Source organism: Canis lupus, chromosome 35, assembly GCF_003254725.2.
Source record: "Canis lupus dingo isolate Sandy chromosome 35, ASM325472v2, whole genome shotgun sequence".
Classification (NCBI taxonomy): Eukaryota; Metazoa; Chordata; class Mammalia; order Carnivora; family Canidae; genus Canis; species Canis lupus.
This window is the reverse complement of record NC_064277.1, coordinates 141,810-169,197: the sequence shown is the minus strand read 5'-3', so window position 1 is coordinate 169,197 and position 27,388 is coordinate 141,810. Positions and strand designations below refer to the sequence as shown.

The following is a 27,388-nucleotide window of genomic DNA, read 5'->3' as shown; positions in this document are numbered from 1 at the left end:
TGGCCCTGTCCCGGAAAGTTCAGCGAGAGCCCCAAGCACGGCTTTCACCCTCTGTGAGAGGTCAGTGCTGGGAGTTGGACAGCTCTCTGCTGCAGCTAAATCAGCTGGACATCCGAGTCTCCAGCAGTGCTGTGGACATTGCAGAACATTGAGCGTTTTCCCTGCGCAGAGTTTGAACAAACTCAGAGTACAGCCCTGTGAGTCAGGTTGCTCAGAGAAACATCTGTCCATCTGCATGAGTGCTCCCAGGAAATGGAGCCTCTATGAGGGGACGGTGCTCACTGCTTCCCTCGGGTTGCCAGGCCTTCTCAGCTCATATCCCCAACATCAGCATCCAGACTATGCAAGGACTTCTTCCCAGTTTATATTTTTAGGATGACAAAGTTTTGCAGCACTGATTTTTATCTCTTTGCATTGCTTGCCACTTCTTTACATACCCCTTGCTAGTGGGTGATGGGCTTGCTCATCGCCGTGGGCATGAACTCAGCAAGCGCACCTTTGTACTCTGTCTCCCTGGGGAGGCGTGGCCAACTCCTATCTTCAAACCAGGCTTTAGCCTCTAACTGGAAGGAAACCCTGCTGAGCCCCAACTTCTTTCAGTCAGAAAAAAAAGGTGGGAGAGGACAGTGTGGTGGAGATTTAAAAGTCACTAAAGAGTGTCTCTCATGAATAAATAAATAAAATCTTTAAAAAGGGTGGGGGGTGGGGCTCAATGGTTGAGCATCTGCCTTTGGCTCAGGGCATGATCCCGGAGTCCCAGGATGGAGTTCCCCATCGGGCTCCCTGCATGGAGCCTGCTTCTCCCTCTGCCTGTGTCTCTGCCTCTTTCTCTCTCTGTGTCTCTGTGTCTCTCATGAATAAATAAATAAATTCTTTTAAAAAGTAAAATAAATTAAAAAATAAAATTAACTGAAGAAAATACCAGAGCATGTAGCTGCTATGTGCTCTACTAGAAGGGAGACACTGCATTTTCAAGGAAGGAGCCTTTGAAAGAACCTTTTTAAAAAGATGTTTTAATAAATATGTCATATACCTTTCTCAAGCCTAATTATAAGAGATTTCTGTAAATAAGATAAGGAAAGTCTAAAAGCTTTTAAATAGCAGATTGCTCCATCCTGGGATCAAGTCCCACATCAGACTCCCCACAGGGAGCCTGCCTCTCCCTCTGCCTGTGTCTCTGCCTCTCTGTGTCTCTCATGAATAAATAAAATCTTTTAAAAATAAACAAATAGCAGATTGCAGTCAAATGATGGGTGTGGTATTAGAGTCCTTAAACTATAACAAAATTTTTTTTCTTTATAATATTTATTTAGATGAATGTTCTAGATACTAATAGTTTAATAGTACACTTCCCAGCCATCCCTTGGAATTTATTTAGAGTTGCCAGAAGGCATTTCCAGTGGTGTGTAGACCCCAGATGAAATAAATTTCTTCAACTGTGTGTTGTTCTCTACTAGAAGGAAATTGCTTAATCCCATCTAAATGTAAATGCAGTTAACACCCAAAGATATCCGAGGATAAAAAAGAACTTCAGTTGGTAGCCCTCTTAGTTCCTGTAGCAGACACTGAGTACTGCTGCGCACACACACCCCTGGGATCCTTGGCCCTGCTTATGCCGCTGCCTGCTGTGAATTGGTCAACACTTCTTTCCGGCTGTGTTATAAGCCATTATTGACTTTACTTTTCATCCCTTTGACTCAGTCTTGATTAGATTTGCGAGGACAATGAAATTAGCTGGGACAGCCTTTTCAAAATCAAGATCTATTATTTTCATTTTTAAAAAGTCATTCAAGTAGGCATTGCATGAATGCATTGTAGTAAATCAAGCCTACTTAGTTGTAACAATTGTTTTATACTCTACAGATAAATTTTTCCTAATGCGTGTTCTAGTAGGGAATGAAAATTCTTTGCTCCAGGAGTGGGAGGGATGATTCTTCTGTTTTTCTGGAAACTTAGGTCACATCTTACTTCTTTTCAAATGTCTAATTTCACCACTTTTCAACAGGAATGGTCTGTGATTTGCCGATATATCTAGGTGATATCTATAATGCTATATATTTCAAGAAAAGTAGATCATCTCAATCTCCTAATTAAAATTCCTCACTGGTTTCTCATGCTTTCCAAGTCCAAAATCCTCAGTAAGACCCTGGGTGACTTGGATCTCCCAACCTTGCGGCCATGTCACCTGCCTGTCCTTCATGCCCATTTGGCCTCCAGCCCTGCCTCAGGGTGCAGGGTCAGCCTATGCCCTCCACCCCACATGCAGCCCCACCTCATGTCTCTTCTTTTGGGAACCCTTCCGTGACCTCAAGCTAGCACAGAGGCCTCTCTTTTCTACCTCCCAGGGCCTTTTCCATTTCTCAATTTAGCATTTATTTCATAATAGTTTTTAATAGACTACTTTTAGAGCAGTTGTAAGTTTACAGCAAAGTTGAGGAAGAAGGTATAGAGATTCCCCACACCCATCTCCTGCTGTCAACATCCCCCACCAGGTGGTACGTTTGTGATAGTGGATGAGCCTGCATTGTCACATCACCACCACCCAAAGTCCAGAGCTTACATTAGAGTTTACTCTTGGCGTTGTACACTCTGTGGGTTTAGACAAACGTATGACAGGTATCTGTCATGATGGTGTCATACGGAATGGTTTCACCGACCTAAAAGTCCTCTGCCTCACCTACTCATCCCTCCCTCCCCCTTAACACCTGGCAACCACTCATCTTTTTACTGTCTATAGTTTTGTTTTTCTTCTGTATATATAGTTTTGCATTTTCTAGAATGTTGTATAGTTTTCAGACTGGCTTCTTTCACTAAGCAATGTGCATTAAGTTTCCTCCATATCTTTTCATGGTTTGAAAGCACATTTCTTTTTAGTGCTGAGTAATATTCCATTGTCTGGACGGACCATGTTTATTTATCCATTCACCTGTTGAAGGACATCTTGGTTGCTTCCAAATTGTGGCAATTGAGAATAAAGGTAACATCTTTATACAGGTATTTGTATTTGTGGACGTAAGTTCTCCCCTCCTTTGGATAAATACTACCAACTGCAATTGCTGGATCATATGGTATCTCGGTATTTAGTGTTATCAGAAACTGCCAAAAGGTCTTCCAGAGTAGCTATACCATTCTGCATTCCCACCAACCATGAGTGGGAGTTCCTGTTGTTCTACATCCTTACCGGAATTTGGTGTTGTCAGTGTTCTGGATTTTGGCCGTTCTAATGGGTGTGAAGTGTTGTCTCATTGTTGAATGTTTTGTTTTGTTTTTTATTTATTGAAGTACAGTTGACTTAGTGTTACATGAGTTTCAGATGTACAATATAGTGATTTGACAACTTTATAATTATGCTACGCTCACTGCAAATGTAGCAACCATATGTCACCATACAGCTCTGTTACAGCTCCATTGACTATATTCCCTATGTTGTAGCTTTCGTCCACATGACTTTCATTCTGTTCCTGGAAGCCTGTATTGCCTCACTCCTCCCACCTCTGGCAACTACATTATGTTCTCTGTATTTATGGGTTTATGTCTGTTTTTTGTTTGTTTGTTTTGTTTCTCAGATTTCACGTATGAGTGAAATCATATAGTATTTGTCTTTCTCTGACTTATTTCACTTAGCATAATACCTTCTAGGTCCACCCATTTTGTTGCAAATGGCAAGATCTCATTCTTTTTTATGGCTGAACAATATTCACATATACACACACACACACACACACACACATATGTATATATATATCACATCTTTTTTATCCATTCATCTATGGATGGACACTTGGGCCGCTTCCATAATTTAGCTGTTATAAATAATGTTGCTGTAAACATTGGCGTGCATGTAACTTTTCAAATCAGTATTTTTGTCTTCTTTGGGTAAATACCCAGTAGGGAAATTACTGGATTGTATAGAATTTTTATTTTTAATTTACCGAGGAACCTCCATACTCTTCTAGAGTGGATGCCCCAGTTTGTATTCCCACCAACAGTGGACTAGGGTTCTTTTTTTCCACATCCTCGCCAACACTTGTTATTTCTCATCTTTTTATTTTAGCCATCCTAACAGATGAAGTGATATCTCACTGTGATTGTGATTTTGTATTTCCTTGATGATGAGTGATGTTGAGCATCTTTTCATGTGGTTTTTGGCCATGCAGATGTCTTTTTTGGAAAAATGTCTATTCATGTCCTCTACCCATTTTTAATTGCATCATTTGGATTTTTTTTTTTTTTTGGTATTCTCCTAGTTTTAATTTGCATTTCCCTGATGACATAATATTTGACATCTTTCATATGCTTATTTGTCATTTTTATATCATCTTTGGTGAGGTGTCTCTGAAGGTCTTGGACCTATTTTTTAATTGGGTTGTTTGTGTTGTTGAGTTTTTTAAGAGTTCTGTGTATAGGACACCTGGGTGGCTCAGTTGGTTAAGTGTCTGCCCTCAGCTCAGGTCATGACCCCAAGAGTCCTGGGATCAAGCCCCGCCTCAGGCTCCCTGCTCAGTAGAGAGTCTCCTTCTCCCTTTCCCTCTGCGACTTCCCTTCTTTGTATATTTTGGATAGCAGTCTTTTATCAGATCTGGTCTTTGTGAATATTTTCTGTATCTCCAATACTCACAGTCTTGACAAAGCGATTCTGCTTCCAGGAATCTATCCTAAAGAAGGTATCTCAGCACAGAAGAGGCTTATGTGGACCTGTATGTCCAGTGTGGAGTGAACCATGACACGTCACCTAGACGAAATATCAATGAGACAGTCCTTACGGCAGCTCTGCAGCAGCCTGCAGAGACATTGCCCGGACGGTTGCGTATAATGATCTTAGTGTGTGTGCATCTGGAAGAAAAGACTAGAAAGGATGAGGCGGGATAGAAATTCCCGGTTGGGTAGTAATGTGGGCAAGTTTTAAGACTTACTTTTTATTGTTGTAGTTTTGTTTGTGCAGTACATGGAAATTATAAAAAACTTGGGAACATTGAAATGAACTCCTATGTGAGAAAGTCTGGGGAATCTCACGGTACCACCCAGGCGTTGAGGGGCAAGGAGAAGGTGAGAGGGGACACGCTGCCTCTAGGGCTGCAGCTTCTGCTTTCACTCGGGCCCAGGTACTGTGGTTGGTGTGGACGAGAGCACTGCCTTCTCATGGCCCACGTGCGACCTGTGCGGCAACGAGAGACTGGACCAGAGCCCGGGAGACAGGTAAGAGTGCAGGGGCTGGCCTTGGAGACCCCAGGGCGGCCGCAGCCAGTTGCAGGAGCTCCCCCCGCCAGCCCCACGGCTGCCTCCAGCCAGCTCCCTGCTAGGCCGGGGGCACCCCCCCTGGGAAGCCGGGTAGCTGCGCTGCTGCCAAGAGGCCATGGCACTATGTGCTCACTCCTTTGCAGCAGGGGTTTTTGCGGATCCTTTCAGTTCTTCAGGTTCTTCCTATCCTAAAAGAGAAAAGAGCCCGGTTTTGAACTCAGCTCCTTTATTAGCAGTTGGGAGAAAAAAGAAAACCTCAGGGCAAACCTGGATAAGTGAGACAAAGCTGGTGAGGGCACCGCTTGTCCCCTGCAGAGCGCAGACTGTCCAGGGGCAGCACACAGCCATAGGCACGACCTTCCTTCCACGCCCAGCGTTGCTGGGGGTACCCCTGCGCCCCAGGGCTTATGGATGTTGCATAGTCTCCGAGAACTTTGTCACCTGACCCAGGAGGGGGTATGCTTGTCACTTTTCTGCTTCTTAATAACTAAAGGACAAGTGTTGTCTTGACTCCTCCTGGGTTGGCAGCCTTACACGTAAATGAGGCATCCCTGGAGCATTAAGGAGACAGGAAGCCTATGTGTCACACATTCCCGACAGCGACAAGGCGCATAGCTGCCGGCCATCAGAAGTAGGCTCCCCTGGGGGGCCGGTGGGAAGCCCTGAGCTGGCCTGCGGGCCGCCTCACTGCTGTCACGCCCTACACCCCACGTGGGGGGCTTCCCGCCCGACCGTCCCTTCCACACGGCCCCCGGGCATCCGTGGCCCGGGCAGCCAGTAGCCGGGAGCTGCCGCTGGTCCCTCAGAACAGGCTGGGCTATTTCAGGAACTTGGTTTCTGAGAGTAAGTCCCCCCTTTCTGTATGAGCAGCCCCCATGTTTAAAGAATGATGTCTGTCCGCGGCCAGGCTCTTCTGTTTGTGCCCTTGCACGTCCCACCTTCTGCGTGTGCTTCCAATCCACAGAGGCGCCTTCTCCTGCAGGGACTGCTCCCATGTGGTCACCTCTCCTGTCCTCAGAAGGCACCTGCAGGTGTTCCTGGACTGTCCGACTCGGCCCCAGTGCGCCGTGCGGGTCAAGGTAGGAGCGGGTGGGGGCCTGTGCGCATCCCACTCCACCTGGGGGAGCTGCTGTGCCCGGAGCCAGAGCCAGAGCCGGGAGGGTGGCCCCTCTGCCCCTTCCTGGGGCGGGGCTGGGGTGGGAAGGCCACACACACCCAACGCAGTCTTTCCACACCTGTGGCCTACGGTCACGTTTGACATGAGGCTTGGAGGTGGAAGCTGCTGAAGAGCTGAAGGTGGTTTAGGTTGAACAGCAGCCCCCAGGCGTGGGCGCAGGGCTGCCTGCGTCCTGGGAGCTTCAGCTCCCGCCCCACTGTGATTGCAGCTGTCCCAGACCAGCATTGCTTCACTCCTGAGCTTGGCCGCCTGCGAAGATGGGGTAAGTCGAGCAAGTGCAGCCCAGGGGCGCGCCCCAGTGTTCCTCAGCCCCAGGTTGGTGGATCATCTCCAGGTACAGCCGCCTGTCCCGTGAACTTTCATTTACAACAAAGGGCATGATGCAGTCGCGTGTGGGCTAAGTGTCTAGTGTACACGGCACATGCACAAGTCCTCCTGCTGTCGTTCCCTGGCAGGTACCTGTGTCTCCTCGTGAGAGCCTTTCCTTTTTGGAATTGAGGCGACTTCCTGAACAGCCTTGCACAGATGCGTGAATCTACCCCCCTGGCTTTGATGGTCGGAAGGCCAGCAGCATCTCAAGGGCTACAGTCATGATTCATGTTAATAGAACACAAATATCTGAGACACACATTCTGTGTTTTTTAATTGCTGGGTATTCCAGAGTCTGAGTAACTGGAAACTTGACCATTATTTCTCAGAACTGTTTTGCCTGCCCTGAGAGTTACTATGGTGTGAGGCTTAGTAAACTGGTGTGCTCCTCCAAGAAAACCACCACCTAAATATATATGACTTACAGTCTAGAGACAGTTTCTTCCTTGTGAAATATGCCCCTCGTAAACAAGGGAGCTCTGTCCTTGAGGTGCCACCTCTGTCTTGTCAGAACCATTTAAAAGCACCACAAGTGGCCTGTGGAATCGCTGAACCCCAGAGAAGAGCCCTGGGGCTGACCACTGGGGTGACGCCAGGGCATAGCCCCTGGGAGCCAGGATTAGGGTGCACATACCCAAGTAGACGACGTGGGCCAGCTGGGGAGGCTGTGGTGAAGTTGCAGAGCCTTCTGATGGGTCCCCCTAGCCGCATGGCAGTCAGAACGTGAGGCTGATGTCATGCATCCTCTGGAGGCACCGGGGGCTCCCGTCTCCCTGTCTGCCGGCCCTGCTCTTAGGAAGGTTGGCAGCAGGAGGAGGCGGAGCAGCCATTTGCACTCATTCCTCAAAACCATGGCTCTCAGAGTTGGGGTTAAATTGGAATGTGGATAAATCCGTGAAGATCACTGGTCTGACTATAGTTTCCAACCTTGATTTTAGGGTGGAGCTGCCTGTGGAGTTCTAAAAAGAGTTTCTGGCTCCCTCCCTGGGAGAAAGCCCAGCAGCCAGGGCATAGCTCCCTAGAGCCCTCGGTGACTCCCCGGCCCAGCACCAAACCTGTATCTGTGGGGCCAGTTCAGTGTAGGGGCTGGTGTTCAGATCAGGCCAGAGGAGGGTTTAGGAGCCAATATGCCCTGATGGTTCACAACTAAAATATAAGCAAATCACTATAATCATGGATGGAGAACTGTGCTCAGCTCTGTTGTCACATGTTACCCAGTGATGCTCAGTCCACATTGTCCCACCAGGAAGCCTGAGCGCAGCGCTCACAGTCACAGTCTTTGTCGGGCACAGCGTCATCCACAGGTGACCACCTAACAGTAGGGGAGGTGTGACGGAGGTCCCTGTTCTTCCTCGAGCTCGTGTGTCTACTGCCTGATGAGACAGTGGTGCCTGTTGACGGTCCCTTGTCACCTCATCTCTTAGCCTTCGAGGTGGGACAGGAAGAAGAAAGAAGGGCGTGACGCCGGGTAGGGCACGGCTCCTGGATTGGAGGGGGCTTTCAACAGGTGCTAAGGATGGCAGATCCCGGTGATCGGGGAAGGTATTTCCATGGAAAAGTTGGGGGATAGTATTGGGGAAAACTCCTGCTTAAGGGGAGCACTTAGCAAATGAACCAAGTCCACAACCTAAACAGAAGAAGCCCTTGGGATGGGTGTCGCCGCCTGTAGTCCCCGCAGCAGAGGCGCGTCCTCCGGTGGCCCCGGCTGGGCCCTCGCAGGCCCCCAGAAGAGCAGCCTGGTGCTTCCTCCGGCAAGCCTCCAGCCGTTCCCTGGCCTGGGGCCCGGAGACCAAGAGGGGCCACGCAGAGATCCCCCCTCCTCGCTTGGTTGCCCTCTGCCCGAGGCTGACTTGTACCTGCCTCACAGAACATTCTTACCTCCAGTCCGCGCATCCGCTGAGCCTACTTACAAAGGGCTCACGAGGGTGTGCGTGCAGGTGTATGTGTGAGTGCGGGCGGGTTTGCCCAAAGGTGTGACCGGTGTGTGCTGTGCGTGTCCATGAGCGGGCTGAGGGGCACAGGGGGCACGTTGTGGGGTGCTCCCCCACCGGAGCTGATGCCCGTTGAGTCAGGGTAGCTGCAGGCCTGGAGGTGCTGCGGCTCGTTCCCCGGTTTGTCACAGTGGGTGATCGGGGCCCCCACCGGGCCCGCAGGGAGCTGCTGGAACGTGGGTACGGGCGGCGTGAGCATGAGTGTTCCCCCCACGATGCGGACTGTTTCCGGGCTGAGAAAGCCCATTGGCCAAAAGCCAAGGACTCGCAGGAGGCTTCCCACGAGAACGGTGGCTCTGGGCCCCAGAACAGACGTACCGTCTCTGGGCAGGACGTCCAGGGGCTGAACTTCAGTGTGCTCACGCCGCAGATCAGAGAGCAGTGGGGTTTGCTGCTGTTGGAATGTCATTTCTTAACTGTCACGGACGGTGATAGGAAATTGGGAGTTTGTTTCCTTAGCTTTCGGGGAAGAAAAGGGATTGGCTATGATATGGTTATTATGAACTTTAGCCACAAAACCTGACGTGGTAAAAAAAAAAAATGACGTGTTGCTGATGTTTTCAAGTTAGAATTCTGTACTTTTACCCCGAGGGAGGGTGGGAGTGCCTGGGCCTTGTGCTCGGCCACACGCGGACATGAGGCTAGCTGCGGTGGTAGGAGGTGTCAGGGCACCCGCCGGCCACCTAGGCCCCCGGGCCTGGACGGTGACCCCGCTCTGCGTGGCCCGCGGGGGCTCCTCACCGGCAGCCTGGCACTCCGCCAGCTGTTCAGGTCAGGCCCCTGATAAGCGAGCCGGGCGGAGGCAGGCCACGTGTCTCCTCACTTGTCGGGATGACAACTCCGACTCCCCGTGCCCCCCATTAAACCATTCTGCTGACCTTCCTTGACTTTTCAGCAAAGCAGCCTGGACTCTGCAGATCCTATTGGACTTAAAGGACAGGAAAGTAGAGTGATCAGCGTGGTTGGGCGTCAGGGCTGGGCTCACATCCCACATTGATCTGAGCTGCTCCACAACAGGCGGTCCCAAAGCTCACTGCCCGCACCCTCACTCCGCACGCGGACCTGCGGTTCGGGAGGGGTCAGCCCGGACAGCTCGCCTCTGCCCCGCAGGATGTCCGCTGGCACCCCGAAGGCGGGCTGAGACTCCGTGCCCTTCAGCCCCTCACCAGCTCTCATACTCCTGTTGCCTGGCCCTTCCCGGGCTCCGGCCAGACACCACGCAGTCTGGATTCCCTCAGGGCATGTGTATGGGTCCCGGGACAGGCAGGCAGAGGCTGGGCACTGTCCTGACCAAGCTGGGGACGCTCGCAGTCTCCCCTCCACCACGCTTTTCATGACTTGCATGAAGACGCAGTCACTGAGCCCAGCCCAGTATCCAAGGGGAGAGCAGTGAGGTGCCCATCCTTGATGGGAGGGCACCACGGAGCCGCAGACATGTGCCAACTTTGAACATGTTAGAGCCTCCAGCCTCAGTCCCTCTTGTCAAGACTCAGTAATGGTGGAACAGGTGAGCTAAAACCTACTGAACAGAGAACATGTCAGGTGTCTTGCAAAGAGAAGTGAGGTACCCCCGAGACTGCTCTACAACTGGCAGCAGAGGGGTCTCTGAAAGAATGCAGTACCTTCTGGGCTTCTGTCTCTGGTAAAGCCACAGACGTGCTTTATCGCGACACAGTTGAGCCGCTCTTTATTTTCAGCCCCACCCCAGGAAGAAAATGTTGAGGTTGGAGACCACGGGGGGCCTGCGTACCTTCCTGGTGTGGTCATCTGGTACCCCCGCTATCCAGTGCCCCGAGTTCTCATCTAGAGATGAAGCCTGCCCAGCGTAAGATACTCATCAAACAATGTGAAGAAAAAGCTCTTTATGACATAGACAATTTTTAGCTCAGTGTTACTGTAGAAGAAATGGGATCCTATTAAAGAGGGAGGCTTGGGGCAAAGTACCAGGAAATCCTTTGACCAGAGTGTTGCTAGATTGGGGAAGTGTCCCAAAGGAAGTGGGAGACAGCTGCAAGCATGACGCGTGCCCAGCCCCCAGTCTTCCTGCTAGAGAACAGGGCCTGTCCCTTTGTATGTCTGTACCCAGTTCCTCTCCTAGGACAGCCAGCTGGGACATGCTTGTCGATGCATCCACTAACAAACATCAGAAAAAGGACTTCCTTCATTTGCCATAATAGAGCTTTTATCAAGCCCTTAGCTTTTTTCTTTATCCATGTTATTCTTACCATTTGAAAAGTGGAAGGTCACAGACTGAGGAAAGGACCTTCTGCTCTGCTCTTTGGTGTTCTTTGTTGTTGGGAACAGAACGTCCAGGGCCAGCTCTATTTGCTTTAACCAGCATGCCTTCTATCACTGCAGAGTTACGAAGTGAAGAGTGTCCTCGGGAAGGAGGTGGGGCTGTTGAATTGTTTTGTCCAGTCCATCACCACCCACCCAGCTAGCTGCGTTGGATTGGAGGAAATCGAGCTCCTGAGTACAGGAAGAGCCTCTTCAGGATCAGGACACTGCCCTCGGCCATAGGATCTATGAACTTTGCCATACAGTCGCCCTGGCGGTGGAGGTGGTAGTGGCTTAGGTAGTTATTTGTTAACTGTGGGCAGAGCAAGTGTATTGTATGCTTTTGAAATGGAACTCAGTGATTTCTGGGGCATATGTTAGTAAACTATACATCAAAATACTTTTTTTCTAGTTATATTTTTGCCATTTTGCAAAATTAAGAACATGTTATTAAAACTGAAATAGGGATCCCTGGGTGGCGCAGCGGTTTGGCGCCTGCCTTTGGCCCAGGGCGCGATCCTGGAGACCCGGGATCGAATCCCACATCGGGCTCCCGGTGCATGGAGCCTGCTTCTCCCTCTGCCTGTGTCTCTGCTTCTCTCTCTCTCTGTAACTATCATAAATAAATAAAAATTAAAAAAAAAAAACTGAAATAAACCTGAGGTCATCATTTTGGATTTCATCTCAGGCAGTAATATTAAAACAGCAAGAAAAAAAAATCTGTTAACTTGTCATTTTTAAATGCTTAAATGTTACCATGATTCAACATGTTTTTCTTGTAGTTATTTAACACTGTCCCAAAGACGACCCTGCCAAGCTGAGACCGTACTGTTCTGCTGCACGATACGTGGCCAACAGAAGCATTCTGCGGTTCAGTGTTTTGGGGAAAATGTTCTGGGGCACTATGTCGAGGTAAAAGGACGGTTACCCATAAAGTGGAGATAACGTACCTGCCGTGGTTATCGCTGTGCTGAAGAGGCACAGGTAGGTCAGGGGAGGCCTGGGCATCATGCTGGGTGCAGATTCAAGAGGGGCGACTGCGGATCATTCGCTTTGTTGGTAGAGATTTAAGTGAACATAAAGCGATCAATAAGTTAGACAACAGAGATTTTGTTTCCTCCCTTATCATAGCATCGTCCTGATTAGGCCACGGCTAATGACCTAACGCAGACCTGGCCGGCCAGAGCAGGAAAGGGTGCCTAGCGCCCGCTCTGCTGGGAGAAAGCAAGGCTGTTCGTCCTCGGGGCAGGGCGGGGGTCGCCGTGGCTCTCGGCCTTGGCATCCGCTGCAGGGCTATTCTGTGTTCACAGCCGCTTTAAAAATGTGCTGGAAGCAGCACATGAGGAAAGTGAAAGCAAGGTCCCCAGAGAGCGGGGGCGGGGGGGTCCAGTCGGCCCGCAGGTCCGCGCCGCTCCTCTGCCCCGAGCGGCCGCGCCGGGGCGCCCTCAGCTCCTGTTCCCGAGCCCCTCCAGCTCCCCGAGCCCCCCCAGCTCCAGCTGCAGGGCGCCCCGGGGCGGGGAAGGAGGCCGCCGCCGTCCAGGAGCGCGCTAGCTCGGCCGCAGCCGGGTCGTCCCCGGGGCGGGGGGCGCCGTCCAGGGGCGCGCGGGCTGGACCGGGTCTCCCGGGGCGGGGGGCGCCGTCCAGGAGCGCGGGCGGGGCCGCAGCCGGGTCGCCGGGTGTCCTGGGGGCGCGCGGAGCTGGGGCCCCTCCCGGCCTCGGCGCTGGACGTGCCCCCGGCGCGGCCTCCCGGGCGAACACAGGAGTCAGGGCTGGGTGTAAATGCTGCTTTATTCTTACAAATACCGTAAAAATTAATATAAAAAAGTGAGCATGCTCCGTCGCTTCCTCTTATCTACAATACAGGGGCTTGTCCGGAAAGTCCTTTTGCTTACAGATGTACCTTAGCTGCGTCCACAGGGAGGTGTCCAAAAGCTACCGGTATAAAAATAACTTAAGGGCCAAGAGTCGCGTAGCTTCCGCGGAGGCGGCGGCGGCGGCGGCGGCGGCGGCCGCGGGGCCTGAGGTATCGGTCGTTGGGGAGCCCGCGCGGGCCGGCGGGTCACCGGCAGTCGGCGGCCGCGGCGGGCGGCAGGAAGGGCGGGCTGGGCAGCTGCTTGAAGAACTGCCGCAGGCCGGCCAGGTCCCGCGTGAGCTGCTCCACGCGCTGCTGCAGCTTCTCGTTCTCGGCCGACAGCTCCACCAGCTTCTGCTGCATCTCCTGGTTGCGCCGCTTGGCCTTGTCGCGGCTCTTGCGCACCGCGATGTTGTTGCGCTCGCGCCGCTGCCGGTACTCGGGGCTGCCGCGGTCCGGGCCCCGCTTGCCCGCAGTCTTGTCCCGGGCGGCGCCGGCGGGGCTGGGCCCGGGGCTGCCGCGGGGCGGCTCGGGCGACGTGGGCGGCGTGGGCTGCGCGGCCGCCAGGCTCACTACCGTCTGCGCGCACGCGGCCACCTGCGCTGGCAGCAGCGAGCCGGCCGCGTCGCCGTCCCCCGCGCCCCAGTCGGGCTCGCGCTTGAGCGGCCGCGGGGCAGCGGGGCCCGGGCCCTGGGCGCGCGCGGGGCCGCCGGGCAGCAGCTCCAGGCCGCCCGCGCCCGCCGCGCCCGCCGCGCCCGCCGCGCCCCCCGCGGCCCCCGCGCCCGCCTTGTGGTTGCTGTTGAACAGGTCGGCGAAGAGCTCGTCGTGGCACAGCTCCAGGGTGGGCACGGCGGCCATGGAGTCGATGTAGGCGCTGAAGTCGATGGCGCTCTCGTCGTCGTACATGGCGGGGCCCGCGGCGCCCGGCTCCGCCGCGCCCCCCGCCTCGCTCCCGCGGCCCGGCTTCCCCGCGCGGCCCGCCTCGTAGAAGGCCGCGGGCTCCGCGGGCCAGGACACGCCGCGCGCCGGGCCGTCCAGGCTGAAGAGCGCGGCGCTCATGGCGGCGTCGGGCCGAGCTCCCCGGGCGAGCGCGCCTGTCGGCTCCCGCGCCGGCCCCGCCGCCTTTTCTACCCCGGCTGACGCGCTCGCCCCGCCCCGGCCCGGCCCGGCCCGGCCCCGGCCCCGCGGGGGCGCCCCGGGGCCGCGGGAGGGGGTCTGCGGGCGGCCGCGGCCGGGAGCGCCCCCCCGCCCCCCCGCCCCCGGCCCGGCCCCGGCCCCGGCCCCGGCCCCGGCCCCGGCGCGGCTGCTGGGAAGGACCCTCCCCCTGCCCGCGCCCCGGCCCCCGCCCCCGCCCCCGCTCCGGCCCCGCGCCGCCTCCCGGTGGCTGCCGGCCCCGCCGCCCCGACCTCGGAACGCCGACCCCGCGGCGCGGCCGGAGCGCAGGCTGACGGGGGCGGGGGCGCGCTCCCGGCAACCCCGGCCCCCTCCGGCCCTCGCCGCCGCCTGGAAGCCTCGGGGACCGCGGCCGGAGCTTCCGGGCACAGCGACCCCGCGGGACCCCGTGCCGCGCCCCTCCCCTCCCCGTGCCCCCCCGGTGCTCCCCCCGCGCCCCTCTTCTGTGTCCCCTCGTGGGACTCCCGTGCCGTCCACCCCTTCCCTCCCCGTGCCCCCCCCCGGGTTCCCCTGGGCCCCTCCTCTGTGCCCCCGCGGGACCCCCCGGGCCCCTCGCCCCGCCCCTCGTGCTCCCTCCGGTGCTCCCCCCACGCCCCCATGTGCCCCCGCGGGACCCCGTGCCGCCCACCCCGCCCCTATCCGTGCCACCCCCACCCCGCGCGCCCCTCTTTTGTGCCCCTGCGGGACCCCCGGCCCCTCGCTCCGCCCTTCGTGCTCCCCGCCCCGCGCTCCCCCTGCGCCCCTCTTCTTTATGTCCCGCCGCGGGAACCCCTTGCCGTCCACCCCTTCCCTCCCCGTGCCCCGCCCCCCGTGCTCCCCCGCGCCCCCAATGGGACCCCCGCGGGACCCCCTGCCGCCCGCCCCCCACCCCGTGCTCCCTCAGGCCCCTCTTCTGTGCCCCCGCGGGACCCCCGGGCCCCTCTTCTTTGTGCCCCCCCTGCGGGACCCCGTGCCGCCCACCCTTCCCCTCCTAATGCTCCCCTCAGGGCTCCCCCGCGTCCTTCTTCGTGTCCCCCCTCCCCCGCGAGACCCACGTGCTCCCCCCGCCCCGCCCCTCTCTATGCTCCCGCCCAGCCCCTCCTCGGGCTCCCCGGTCCCTCCCCGTGCTCCCCCGCCCCGCCCCTCTCCATGCTCCACGCCCCTCTCTGTGCCCCCCCCTTCGTGCCCCCCCCACGTCTCCCTTGCCCCAGGGCGCTGCCACCTGGTGGCGGCGTGCTGGGTGCCGGCCCTGGTGGGTGCGCGGCACCCCAGGAGCCTTCGGGATCCAAAGCTGTGGGTGTTCAGGCGCCGGAGCATCTCCGCACCGTAGGCCGCGTGGACACCGGACGCAGTGGCCTTGGTGGTGGAGTCTCGGGCAGCCGGGGCGAGCATGGCCAGCTCCCCCCGCGGGACCCCGTGCCCCCCACCCCATGGGTGTCGTGTCCGTGTCCGCGTGGAAACACGGCCTCGCTCCACGTGCGTGCCTGGCCCTGCCCTCGCCGCCGCCGCCGAGCCCCTCGCGCCCCCCGCACGGCCCACAGGTCAGCCCGCAGGTGGCTTCTGGCGCCACCCGGGGGAGTGGCAGGTGCCACGAGGACCGACACGTGGGTCTGGCATGACTTGGACTTGGCGGACGCGTGCGGTGTAGACGCGACGCCGGCTTAACCTCTGCGGGGTGAGCTCGGCGACCGGGGGCGCGCCCGGGGCCTACGCTCCCTCGGCTCCTCCTCCGTTAGGCCCCGCGGCTGCGCGGAGCGGCCTCCAGTTGGAGGTTCGGGCACGAGGAGTCGCTCAGGGTCGCCCCGCGGCGGGTCAGTGGCCCCGACGCCAGGCCGAGCCCGGCCGCTGGGAGGAGATGCTCCGCCAACATTTGTAAGATGCGTCGTGCACTGATTAGTGATCACTTTTGGGTTCCAGTGTTTCCGTTTTCCGAGAGGGAGAGGTCACAGACTAGCGAAGTATGGGTTGGTCATGACATTTTGAGGCAAATTACTTTTCTTATTTTAAAAGTTTTTATTGGGGCAGCCCTGATGGCCCAGCGGGTTTAGCGCCGCCTCCAGCTCAGGACGTGATCCCGGAGACCTGGGATCGAGTCCCACATCGGCTCCCTGCATGGAGCCTGCTTCTCCCTCTGCCTGTGTGTCTCTGCCTCTCTCTCTTTCTCTCTTTGTCTCTCTGAATAAATAAATAAAATGTTTAAAAAATAAAAATAAAAATAAAAGCTTTTATTTATTTGAAGGGGAAAGACAGGGCGAGAGAGCACCAGCGGGGAGCCAAGGGGGAAGCAGGTCCCAGGACCCGGGGTCACGACCTGAGTAGAAGGCACACAGGTCACCGCCGGGCCCCTCAGGCACCCCAAGCAAATCACTTTTTTAAATAATAAGAGTTTAGTTTTTTTTTTTTTTTTTTTTTGCAGTAGTTGTTCATGGTCCTTTATTCCAGTGTCCACTTTCTGCCCTTTTCTGAGCTCGACTGTAAACTTATTCAAGGTAAAGACTGAGTTATTCTTCCTTATTTCTCATTGTCAGGGACCTGTTTCAAGTGAGGACCTGAGCCTTCTTGAGTCTTTGTATTCTGAGCAGAACTGCCCAGAGAAGGCATCACAGCAGAAAGCATTCCTTTAAAACTGGAAGCTTTGGACTCCGGGGTTTAGGAAGACACTCCTTGTGTTGAGCACAGCTGAGATGTGCAAAGGAGAGCCACTCCCTGTGGACTTTCTAAGCACATCAGTCTTTTAGAAATTCAGGAGCCGGAAATGCTTAAAATTTTCCGTATGCTCTAGTATTTCTGAGCACTGTCCGGGTTAGGAAGTTGCTCGGATTCCCTCCTCTGCATTCACAACCCCATGACCATACCTCCGTTCTAATGAGGGATCAGCTGTGGATGCTTCTTCATATGGCACCAGATGTGGCCCAAGAACAGGTCTCTTCCAAATTAGCCTGAACCCGCGTAAGTGGTTTGTGAGTAGTGCTATCTAAAATGTAAAAATGAAGTTTCTAGGGGAAAGAGACTTTGCTGACTTTAGCGCCCTCTTGAGGTTATCATTCTCAACTATCACAGTATATATATTTTGATGACCTACCCTTCGCCTACTTTTAACTTCATGGTATATTTTTATGTGTTTTATGTTAGACAATAGTGAGGTTATAAATACAGAGTTTTTTGGGTAAACCTTATTCCAAATGTGTTAATTTTGAAAAGGCAAGACCAGGGCCAAAATAGTAAAAACACAAGGTCCATGTGTGTTGGGGGCCCCATCTTTGGTGCTGTTAAATTCTACGTATTTTATTAAAAATCTACCGTGACAGGTAAACATTTCTGCATTCACCTCAGCCTCTGTGATTTAGGAGACCAAGTCCCCAGATTAAACAGACAGAGCTGAGAACAGGTATTTGATTATGTGGGTCACTTGTCCAACTTGCCATATATTTGCTCACATTCCCAATAGTAAAAACACAAAGGAGATGTGGTTTGTCTTCCCAACCTGTCTTCTCAAGGGGACTTATTCCCCAGTTAGCCTGCATTTGTCTGTCCGTCTCCCTCCTCCCTGCCTCAGCCCAGCTCCTCGGCCACCCCTTCGTGGCACTTCTGTCACACTTGCTCACTTGCAGAGCCACACATCTCATAGTCCTACACATGCCTCACATGCCCTCCAAGAGGACTTTGTAGAGGAAGATGTCACATTACTCTGTTCCTCAGAATCTTCTGAAAAGTTCTTTGCCAAGACAATAGTGTTTCACGTTCCGAGCATGATCTCTCCACTGCCCACTTTTTAAAATCCATTTCCTACCACAAGCAACTGACATGTGACTCAACTCTGAATATCCTATAGACCTGCCTACTCCCCCTGAGCATGAGGCAGATGGTTCTGATGACAGGGCTCCTCCTTGACTGCTTGCCTAGCCAGAACCTTCCATCAACTCTCTTGCCCTATCAAAATGGTGCCTTTCTGTTGCTTCCTGTGCCCCACATTAGCCAAAGTAATCATTTCCTCATCTGGTTTCTAAGAAAAATACATCCCACATATTGCCAATCATTAGATGTATATTTTTCCATATTTTGTTGTGAAATTGGGATTCATATGACAATCACCAGTGGCCAATATGTCAGCTATGATGTTTGTCATTGCTTGTGTACGGGTGTCAGAGGCTGGGAGTGAATTTCTGGGGATGATAGTGGAGAGTGCTCTTTTAAGAAATTGTGTATCACAAACTCTCTAGGAGAACAGAGAGCGGTGTTGTGTAGAAAAGCCCATCAAAGACTGAGTTGAAAAGTGATTCATGGACACCTGGGTGGCTCAGCGGGTTAAGCATCTGCCTTCTACTCAAGTCATGATCCCAGGGTGCTGGGATCGAGCCCCACATGGGGCTCCCAGCTCAGTATGGAGTCTGCTTCTCCCTTTCCCTCTGACACTCCTCCCCACTTCTGCTGTCTCTCTCACACACTCTTCCTCTCAAATAAATCTTTAAAAAGAAAGAAAGAAACTGCCCCTGCAATAAGAGAGTATTGTGGCATCTTAAATTTCCTGCTTAGAGTCTCCCATTCTCCACATTGCTGGCAGTCATGAAGACAGCAGTATGAATCTGTGGTGCAGGTTGGTAGTACCAGAGGGAGCACTAGCAGACTCTATTCACACTGACATGAGGATGTGTCTTGGGATCTTTCCAATGACCCCCTGAGGGACTGGAGCAAGGAGTGGCATTTGGGCATTTGCCTAAAGCACGCAAGAGCAAAACTACTGGCATGGCAACCTACAGCAAGCAATGGAAAGACCAAAAAGGAGGTAAAAGGGTGGGGGAGGGCCAGTTAAAAGCTCCTACATATGCCAGGAAATCAAGAAGTCTATATGCATGCCCAGGATGGGTTACATGCTCAGAAAGAGCCATACAATACCCCAGTCTTTCACTTCTGACTGTAATTCATGCTCCAGTCATTCAGGAAGTGAAAGCTAAAGCAGAATTCATAAAAGCCTAGCTAAGCATCCAGCCTGCAAACAACCAAAAACTGAAAGTGTATTTTGGGGGAAGGATAATGTATTTTTTTTTCTTTTGCTTCAGGAATTTAAGGTGACTCTATTAAAACAAAGGCTGGAAAAAATAAATAAATAAAACAAAGGCTGTATTTGTGAATCAGTCAATATGGTACATCACATCAAGAAGAGAAAGGATAAAAACCATATGATTATTTCAATAGATCCAGAAAAAGCATCTGACAAAGTACAACATCCATTCATGGTAAAAACCCTCAACAAAGTAAGGTTAGAGGAAACGTACCCCAACATAAGAAAGGTGTAACAAAACCTGCAGTGAACATCGTACTCCAATCGGGAGAACTTGAAAGCTTTTACCCTAAGGTCAGGAATAAGACAAGGAAGTCCACTCTCACTATTTTTTGTTTTATTTAAATTCAAGTTAGTTAACATATAGTGTATTATTAGTTTCAGGGGTAGAATTCAGTGATTCATTGGTTGCATACAACACCCAGGGCTCATTCCATCAAGGGCCCTCCTTAAGGCCCATCACCCATTCCCAAAACCCACCTCCCCTCCAGCCACTCTATTCTGTGTAGAATAGTCTCTTAAGCTTTGCCTCCCTCTCTGTTTTCATCTCATTTCATCCCCTATGTTCATCAGTTTTATTTCTTAAATTACACATATGAGTGAAATTATGTTGTATTTGCCTTTCTCTGATTGACTTATTTTGCTTAGCATAATACCCTCTAGTTCCATCCGTGTCGTTGCAAATGGCAAGATTTCATTCTTTTAATGGACGAGTACTATTCCATTTTATATACCACATCTTTTTCCATTCATCAGTTGATGGACATCTGGGCTGTTTCTATATTTTGGCTGTTGTGGACAGTGCTGCTATAAACATTGGGGTGCGCATACTCCTTGAAATCACTGTTTGTGTCCTTTGGGGTAAATCCCCAGTAGTGCAATTGCTAGGTCATACGGTAGCTCTATTTTTAACTTTTTGAGGAACCTCCATACTGTTTTCACTCTTACCACTTTTATTCAACATAATACTGTAAGTCGTAGCCTCAGTAGTACAACAAAAAGAAAGAAAAGGCATCGACATTGTTAATGAAAAACTCAAACTTTCATTGTTTGCAGGTAACATGATACTCCATATAGAAAACCTGAAAGATTCCACCAAAAACTGAGAAACTAATTCAGTAAACTTGCAAAATACAAAATCAATGTACAGAAGTCTGTTGAATTTCTATACTAATAATGAAATAGCAGAAAGAGAAGATAAAAACAATCTCAATTGCCATTGCACTGAAAAAAGTAAGATACCTAGGAATAAACCTAACCAAAAAAATGAAAGACCTGTACTCTGAAAACTATAAAACATTAATGAAAGAAACTGAAGATGACACAAAGAAATGGAAAACCATTCCATGCTCATGGATTGGAAAAACAAACATTGTTAAAATATCTATACTCCCCAAAGCAATCTACAGATTTAATGCAATCCCTATCAAAATACCAACAGCATTTTTCACAGAAGTGTAACAAACAGCTCTAAAATCTGTATGTGCCACACAGATCCCACAAAAGATCCCTAATATCCAATGTAATCTTGAAAGAGTAAAACAAAACTGGACGTATCACAAGCTTGAAGTATAACTTCAAGTTATACTGCAAGCTTGTAGTAATCAAAATACTGGCAGAAAAAGAGACACCTCGATCAATGGAACTGAACAGAGAACCCAGAAATGCACCCTCAATTCTATGGTCAACTCATCTTCAACAAAGCAGGAAAGAATATCCAATGCGAAAAAGTCTCTTCAAAACATGATGCTGGAGGGATCCCTGGGTGGCGCAGCGGTTTGGCGCCTGCCTTTGGCCCAGGGCACGATCCTGGAGACCCGGGATCGAATCCCACATCAGGCTCCCGATGCATGGAGCCTGCTTCTCCCTCTGCCTGTGTCTCTGCCTCTCTCTCTCTCTGTGTGACTATCATAAATAAAATTTAAAAAAAAAAAAACATGATGCTGGAAAAACTGGGTGGCTACGTGCAAAAGAATAAAACTGGACCACTTTCTTACAACTTACCCCCAAATAAATTCAAAATGGATTACAGACTTTAATGTAAGATGTGAAACCATAAAAATCCTAGAAGAGAACATGGGCAATAATTTCTCTGACATTAGCCATAGCAACATTTTTCTAGATATGTCTCCTGAGGCAAGAGAAATTAACGAAAGAATAAACTATTGGGACTACACCAAATAAAAAGCTTCTGTGCAGCAAAGAAAACAACAAAACTAAAAGACAACCTACTGAATGAAAGAAGGTATTTCCAAATGACATATCTAATAAAGGGTTAGTATCTAAAATATATAAAGAACTGATATAGCACCCAAAGACCAAAGTCCAATTTAAAAATGGGCAGAAGATCTGAACATTTCTCTAAAGACGACATGCAAATGCCCAAGAGACACATGAAAAGATGCTCAACATCACAAGTCATCAGGGAAATGCAAATCAAAATTTTAGTGAGATATCACCTCACGCCTGTCAGAATGGCTAAAATTAAAAACACATGAAACAGGTGTTGGTGAGGATGTGGAGAAAAAGCTCTCATGTACTATTGGTAGTAATGCAAACTGGTGCAGCCACTGTGGGAAACAGTGTTGAGGTTCCTCAAAAAGTTGAAAATAGAGCTACTCTATGATCCAGCAATTGCAATACTGGAATTTACCCCAAAGAACACAAAAACACAAATTCAAATGGATACATACACCGTTATGTTTATAGCAACATTAGTTACAATAGCCAAGCTATGGAAGTAGCCTGAGTGTCCATCAATAGATGAATGGATTAAAAAAAAAAAAGGATGTGGTGAATATATACAATGGAATTTTATTCAGCCATAAGAAGGAATGAAATCTTGGGCAGCCCAGGTGGCTCAGTGGTTTAGCGCCGCCTTCAGCCCAGGGTGTGATCCTGGAGACCCAGGATCGAGTCCGCGTCGGGCTCCCTGCATGGAGCCTGCTTCTCCCTCTGCCTGTGTCTCTGCCTCTCTTTCTCTGTGTCTCTCATGAATAAATAAATATTTTTTAATTATCTTAAGAAAAAAAAGGAATGAAATCTTTGCAAGGGCATGGAAGGAGCTAGAGTATAATGCTAAGTGAACTAAGAGAAAGACAAATACCATATGATCTCACTCAAATGTGGAATTTAAGAAAGAAAAAAAATAAGCAAAGAAAAAAAAAGACAAACCAAGAAACAGACTCTTAACTATAGAAAACAAACTGATGGTCACCAGAGGGGAGGTGTTGGGAGGGGATGGGTTAAACAGGTGGTAGAGATAAGGGGTACACTTGTCATGATGAGCACCGGGTGATGTATGGAATTGTTGAATCACTGTATTATACACCTGAAACTAATATAATACTGTATGTTAACTATACTGGAATTAAAAACTTAATTTTAAAAAGGGCTATGAGGGGCACCTGGGTGACTCCGTCAGTTAAGCACACAACTCTTGATTTTGGCTTTGGTTGTGATTACAGCGTGATGAGACGGAGCCATGTGCTGGGCTCCATGCTTACTGGGCAGTCAGCTTGGGATTCTCTCCCTCTCCCCTGCCATGTGTGCTCTCTCTCTCTCAAATAAAAATCAATTAGTTAATTAAAATTAAAAAGGGCTACTGAAGGGCATCAGTTAGCGGGTGCCCTGAGTGAGTGGCTCAGTTAGCAGAACATGCAACTCTTGATCTAGGAGTCATGAGTTCAAGTCCCATATTGAGCGTAAAGACTACTTAAATTGTTTAAAGAAGTGGCTACTGAATAGAAGAATATGCAAATAATATATCCAATCAATAAGGGGTTAATATCCAAGATATATAAAGAACTCACACAAATCAACACTGAAGAAACAAGATTGGCAGAAGAGCTGAGCAGACACTTCTCCAAAGAAAACATACAGATGGTTGACATACACATAGATGATGTTCAACAGGACTTGTCAGGGAACCGTAAATCAAAAGCAGTGAGATATCACTTCACATCCAGGAGAATGGCTAGAATCCAAAAGACAAGAAATGAAAGTGTTGGCAAGGATATGGAGAAAAGGGAACCCTTGTGTACTGATGGTGGGAGTGAAAACTTGGAGCAGCTACTATGGTAAACAGTATGGAGGTTCCTCTACAAGTGAAAAGCAGAACTGCAATATGATCTAGCAATGCCACTTTTGGGTATTTATCCAAAAAAAAAAAAACCCAAAACAATAATTTGGAAAGATTCATGCACCTCTTTGTTTACTGCAGCATTATTTACAATAACCAAGATATGGAAGCAGTTTAAGTGCCCATCAACAGATGAATGGATAGATGAATGGATAAAGAAAATGTAGTATGTGTGTGTGTGTGTGTGTGTGTGTGTGTGTGTGTGTGTGTGTGTGTGTGTATAATGGAATATTATTTAGCCACAAAGGAGAATGATATCTTGTCATTTGTGAATACATGGTTGGATCTTAAGGATGTTATGCTAAGTGAAAGAAGTTAGAGAAAGGCAAATATCATGTGATTTCACTTATGTGGGGAATCTTAAACACAAAACAAATGTACAAACAAAACAAAACAGAAACAGACTCATAAATGCAAAGGACAAACTGATGGTTGCTAAAAGGGGAAGTGGGAGGAATAGGTGAAAGGGATTAACAGGTACAAAATTCCAGCTATGGGGATGTAAAGCATAGGGAGTATAGTCAGTAATAACTTTGTTCATGACAGATTTATGCTGCTCATTTCATAATGTATATAAATATGAAATATAAATATAAATCACTATTGTACATCTGAAAGTAATATAATATTGTATATCAACTATATTTCAATCATACAATAATAAGTAAGCTGCATTAAATATGCTGAAAGAGCTAAGGGAAACCATGGACAAAGAAGTAAAGTACACCAGAAGTAAAGTACACCAGGAGAATGATGTGCACCAAACAGCATCAAGAGATTCAGGATAGTATCAAAAGGAACCAAATTTTTTTTAAAGATTTTATTTATTTATTCATAGACACAGAGAGAGAGAGAGAGAGAGGCAGAGACACAGGCAGAGGGAGAGGGAGAAGCAGGCTCCAGGCAGGGAGCCTGACGCGGGACTCGATCCCGGACCTCCAGGATCACACCCCAGGCTGCAGGCAGCGCCAAACCGCTGCGCCACTGGGGCTGCCCAAAAGGAACCAAATTTTATTTTTTTTATTTTATTTATTTATGATAGTCACACAGAGAGAGAGAGAGAGGCAGAGACACAGGCAGAGGGAGAAGCAGGCTCCATGCACCGGGAGCCCGACGTGGGATTCGATCCCGGGTCTCCAGGATCACGCCCTGGGCCAAAGGTAGGCGCCAAACCACTGCGCCACCCAGGGATCCCAAGGAACCAAATTTTAAAGCTGAGGGGATCCCTGGGTGGCGCAGCGGTTTGGCGCCTGCCTTTGGCCCAGGCCACGATACTGGAGACCTGGAATCGAATCCCACGTCGGGCTCCCGGTGCATGGAGCCTGCTTCTCCCTCTGCCTGTGTCTCTGCCTCTCTCTCTCTCTCTCTCTCTCTGTGTGTGTGTGTGTGTGTGTGTGTGACTATCATAAATAAATAAAAAATAAAAAAAAGAAATAAAACTGATTTAAAAAAAAACAAAAGGAACCAAATTTTAAAGCTGAAATTAACTGAGAGTTTCACTAGAGGGTTATAAGAATAGAGTGAACAAGCAGAAGAAAAAACTCAGCAAACCTGAATACAGGAGAATTGAATGATCTAACTGGGAAGCATAAAAGTAAATTAAAGAAGAAAAGTGAACAGAAGCTAAGGGTTATTGGTCAAGAAGATCAGCACATGCCCAATGTGAGTCCTAGAAGGAAAGTGAGAGAAAGGGGCAGAGAGATTATGTGAAGAAATAAAGATCAGCAACTTCCCAAATGTTCTGAAAGACATGAACATACACAACAAAGAAACCAAACATATGCCCAATAGAATAAACTCAAGAAAGATCCACATCAAGGAAGATTGTAATCACATTGTGGAAAACCAAACACAAAGAGAATCTTGAAAACAGCAAGAGTAGAGTGACTCATCACAAGAGATTCTCAACAAGATTCATAGTCCATTTTACCTCATAAACGGGGAAGCCAGAAGCATCATGATAAAAGAAATATATGCCAATAAAGAATATATCCAGCACAGATGAAGGAGAAATTAAGACAGTCCCAAATACACAAAAACTAAGGGAATATTTTACTAGCATATCTGCCCTTAAATAATTCTTAAAGGGAGTTCTTCAGGCTGGAATGGAGACACTACACAGAAACTCAAAGGCATACAAAGAAATGAAGGACGGTAAAGATAGCTACCATTTATATAGGTAAATGTAAAAGCCAGGGTTATTTTATTTTGGTTTGTAAACTTCTTTGGTTTTACTATTTGGTATAAAAGACAAAATGCATAGGAGTGACATCAACAACATGGCAGTGTGACATTCCTTTTTTTAATCTCCCTTTTTAATCAATGGATTAGACATTCATGTATAAACAAAAAAACCAAACATTATATGGTCTCATTCATTTGGGGAATATAAAACACAGTGAAAGGGAATAAAGGGGAAAGGAGAGAAAATGAGTGGAAAATATCAGTGAGGGAGACAGACCATGAGACTCCTAACTCTGGGAAACGAACAAGGGGTGGTGGAAGGGGAGGTGGGCGGGGGGATGCGGTGACTGGGTGAGCACTGGGTGATATGCTATATGTTGGCAAATAGAACTCCAATAAAAAAATTATTTTAAAGATAAATAAAATAAGTAAATCTTTTTTAAAAAGTGAAAAAAAGCACCTTGGGAAGTCTTTGGGAACTTAGCAAAGGGACCCAGGAAGCACCTCATTTACCAGTGCAGCCAGTAAGGAGCAGACAAACCTCCATACGGGCTACAGAACCAGCTAAGCCAGGGAGACAGCATGGACCCTGCCCATCACTGTCAGGCAAGAAATGACCTAAGTAGGCACCCCCATGTGAGACAGAAACGGTAGAAGACCAGCTTCCCAAAGGGAGACTCCGGCACATTATTGGAGGGGGAGAAAAGTTGGTTGCAGTGGAAGCGCTTGGAGGAACTTTCCCGACGCTGTCCCTCTCCTAAGGAAACGCCGAATATAGCTGATTCGTGTGGTGGAGGCGACCCCTCCCATGGGAGGAGTGGATGTCAGTAAGTGAACGCCTGGTTACCTCGTGCAGGCAGGACACCGGTGCAGAAGCCCATTTGTCTTCAGCAGCACCCAGAGTACTAAGGTGGAGGCTGTATCGCTGAAGGGAGGGAAGATATTGGGGAAAAGGAAGATTAATTTCAAAGCCATTAAAGGGACTGCTTAAAAGAAAGTCCCATGAACCTCTGTGAGTACTACCCCTGGAGATGTGCCTGCAGGATACAGGGCACCCACAACATGCCAAATGCCAAACCCATACCTCTCCCCACTCTCCCGCTGGCTCCTTGAACACACTCCCCAGTAAGACTTGAGAGCAAGCTCGGATGGACGGGAGCACACACAGAAAGCCACCCTCAATGGCAAGGAAGAAAGCATTCACTTCAGCTATAATGCCACCTTCTAGAAAAAAGGAGGGTTTTTCAATATCCAGCTTGATGAATGGTGAGAACCAGGGACAGAATAACAACTTGAAAAATTGTCCATGACAAGGACGCAGAAAGGGGAACCGTCTTACACTATTGGTGGGAACCCAAGCTGGTGCAGCCACTCTAGAAATCGGCATGGAGGGTCCTCAGAAAGGAAACATCAGAGCTTCTCTACGACCCGGCCATTGCACTACTGGGTATTTATCCAAAGGACACAAGCAGTGATTCGAATAGGCACCTGCACCCCAGTGTTTATAGCAGCAACGTCCACATTTGCCAAATTACGGAAAGGGCCCAGACGTCCACTGACACAGGAGTGGATAAAGATCTATGGTGGTGGGGACTTCCAGAATGATGCTGTCCTTCCCTACCCCACCCTGGATACATGCTCCTTTTGGACCATGAGCCGTGACCATATGGCCTTAGGAAAGCTGAAGGATCAGCCTGGGAACTTGTCTCTTCATTTAGTCCCTAATAAGACAATAAGTGTTGTTTTTAGAGGCCTTCATAAAATACATTTACACCTACCCCTTCACCTAACCCTTCCCCTAACCCTACAACTAACCCGAAGCCTACCCCAACCAGTACACCTAATCCTACCCCTACTCATACTCCAAGACCTATGCCTACACATAACACAAATGCTAACACTATGCCTGCCCCTACTACTACCCATGCCTACCCCGACCCCTCCCCTA

General features: G+C 50.1%; 2 protein-coding genes across 11 annotated transcripts in view; one reads left to right on the top strand and one right to left on the bottom strand.

Moving 5' to 3' along the window:
• SPIDR (scaffold protein involved in DNA repair) overlaps positions 1-12,284 on the top strand; it is a 437,895-nt gene extending 425,611 nt beyond the window's left edge. For 4 of the 10 annotated variants that reach the window (XM_025446508.3, XM_025446489.3, XM_025446481.3 and 1 more), the window contains 4 exons: positions 5,103-5,196; positions 6,203-6,317; positions 6,624-6,749; positions 11,134-12,284. In XM_025446508.3, the coding sequence (XP_025302293.1) occupies positions 5,103-5,196; positions 6,203-6,317; positions 6,624-6,749; positions 11,134-11,295 (497 nt within the window). In that variant the 3' untranslated portion in view covers positions 11,296-12,284. Of the gene's footprint in view, positions 1-5,102; positions 5,197-6,202; positions 6,318-6,623; positions 6,750-6,870; positions 7,216-11,133 lie in introns of those variants that run through there. The other 6 variants (XM_049105956.1, XM_049105955.1, XM_049105958.1 and 3 more) reach the window with 5 other exon arrangements.
• Positions 12,285-12,822: 538 nt separating this feature from the next.
• On the bottom strand, positions 12,823-14,033 carry CEBPD (CCAAT enhancer binding protein delta). The gene has a single exon (XM_025446568.3). It carries the CDS (start codon positions 13,961-13,963, stop codon positions 13,112-13,114), a length of 852 nt encoding a protein of 283 aa, XP_025302353.1. The 5' UTR covers positions 13,964-14,033; the 3' UTR covers positions 12,823-13,111.
• Between the last annotated feature and the right edge of the window lie 13,355 nt (positions 14,034-27,388).

Excerpts from the sequence above, each read along its gene's own strand:
- CEBPD (XM_025446568.3), bottom strand. The coding sequence starts at position 13,963 with ATGAGCGCCGCGCTCTTCAGCCTGGACGGCCCGGCGCGCGGCGTGTCC.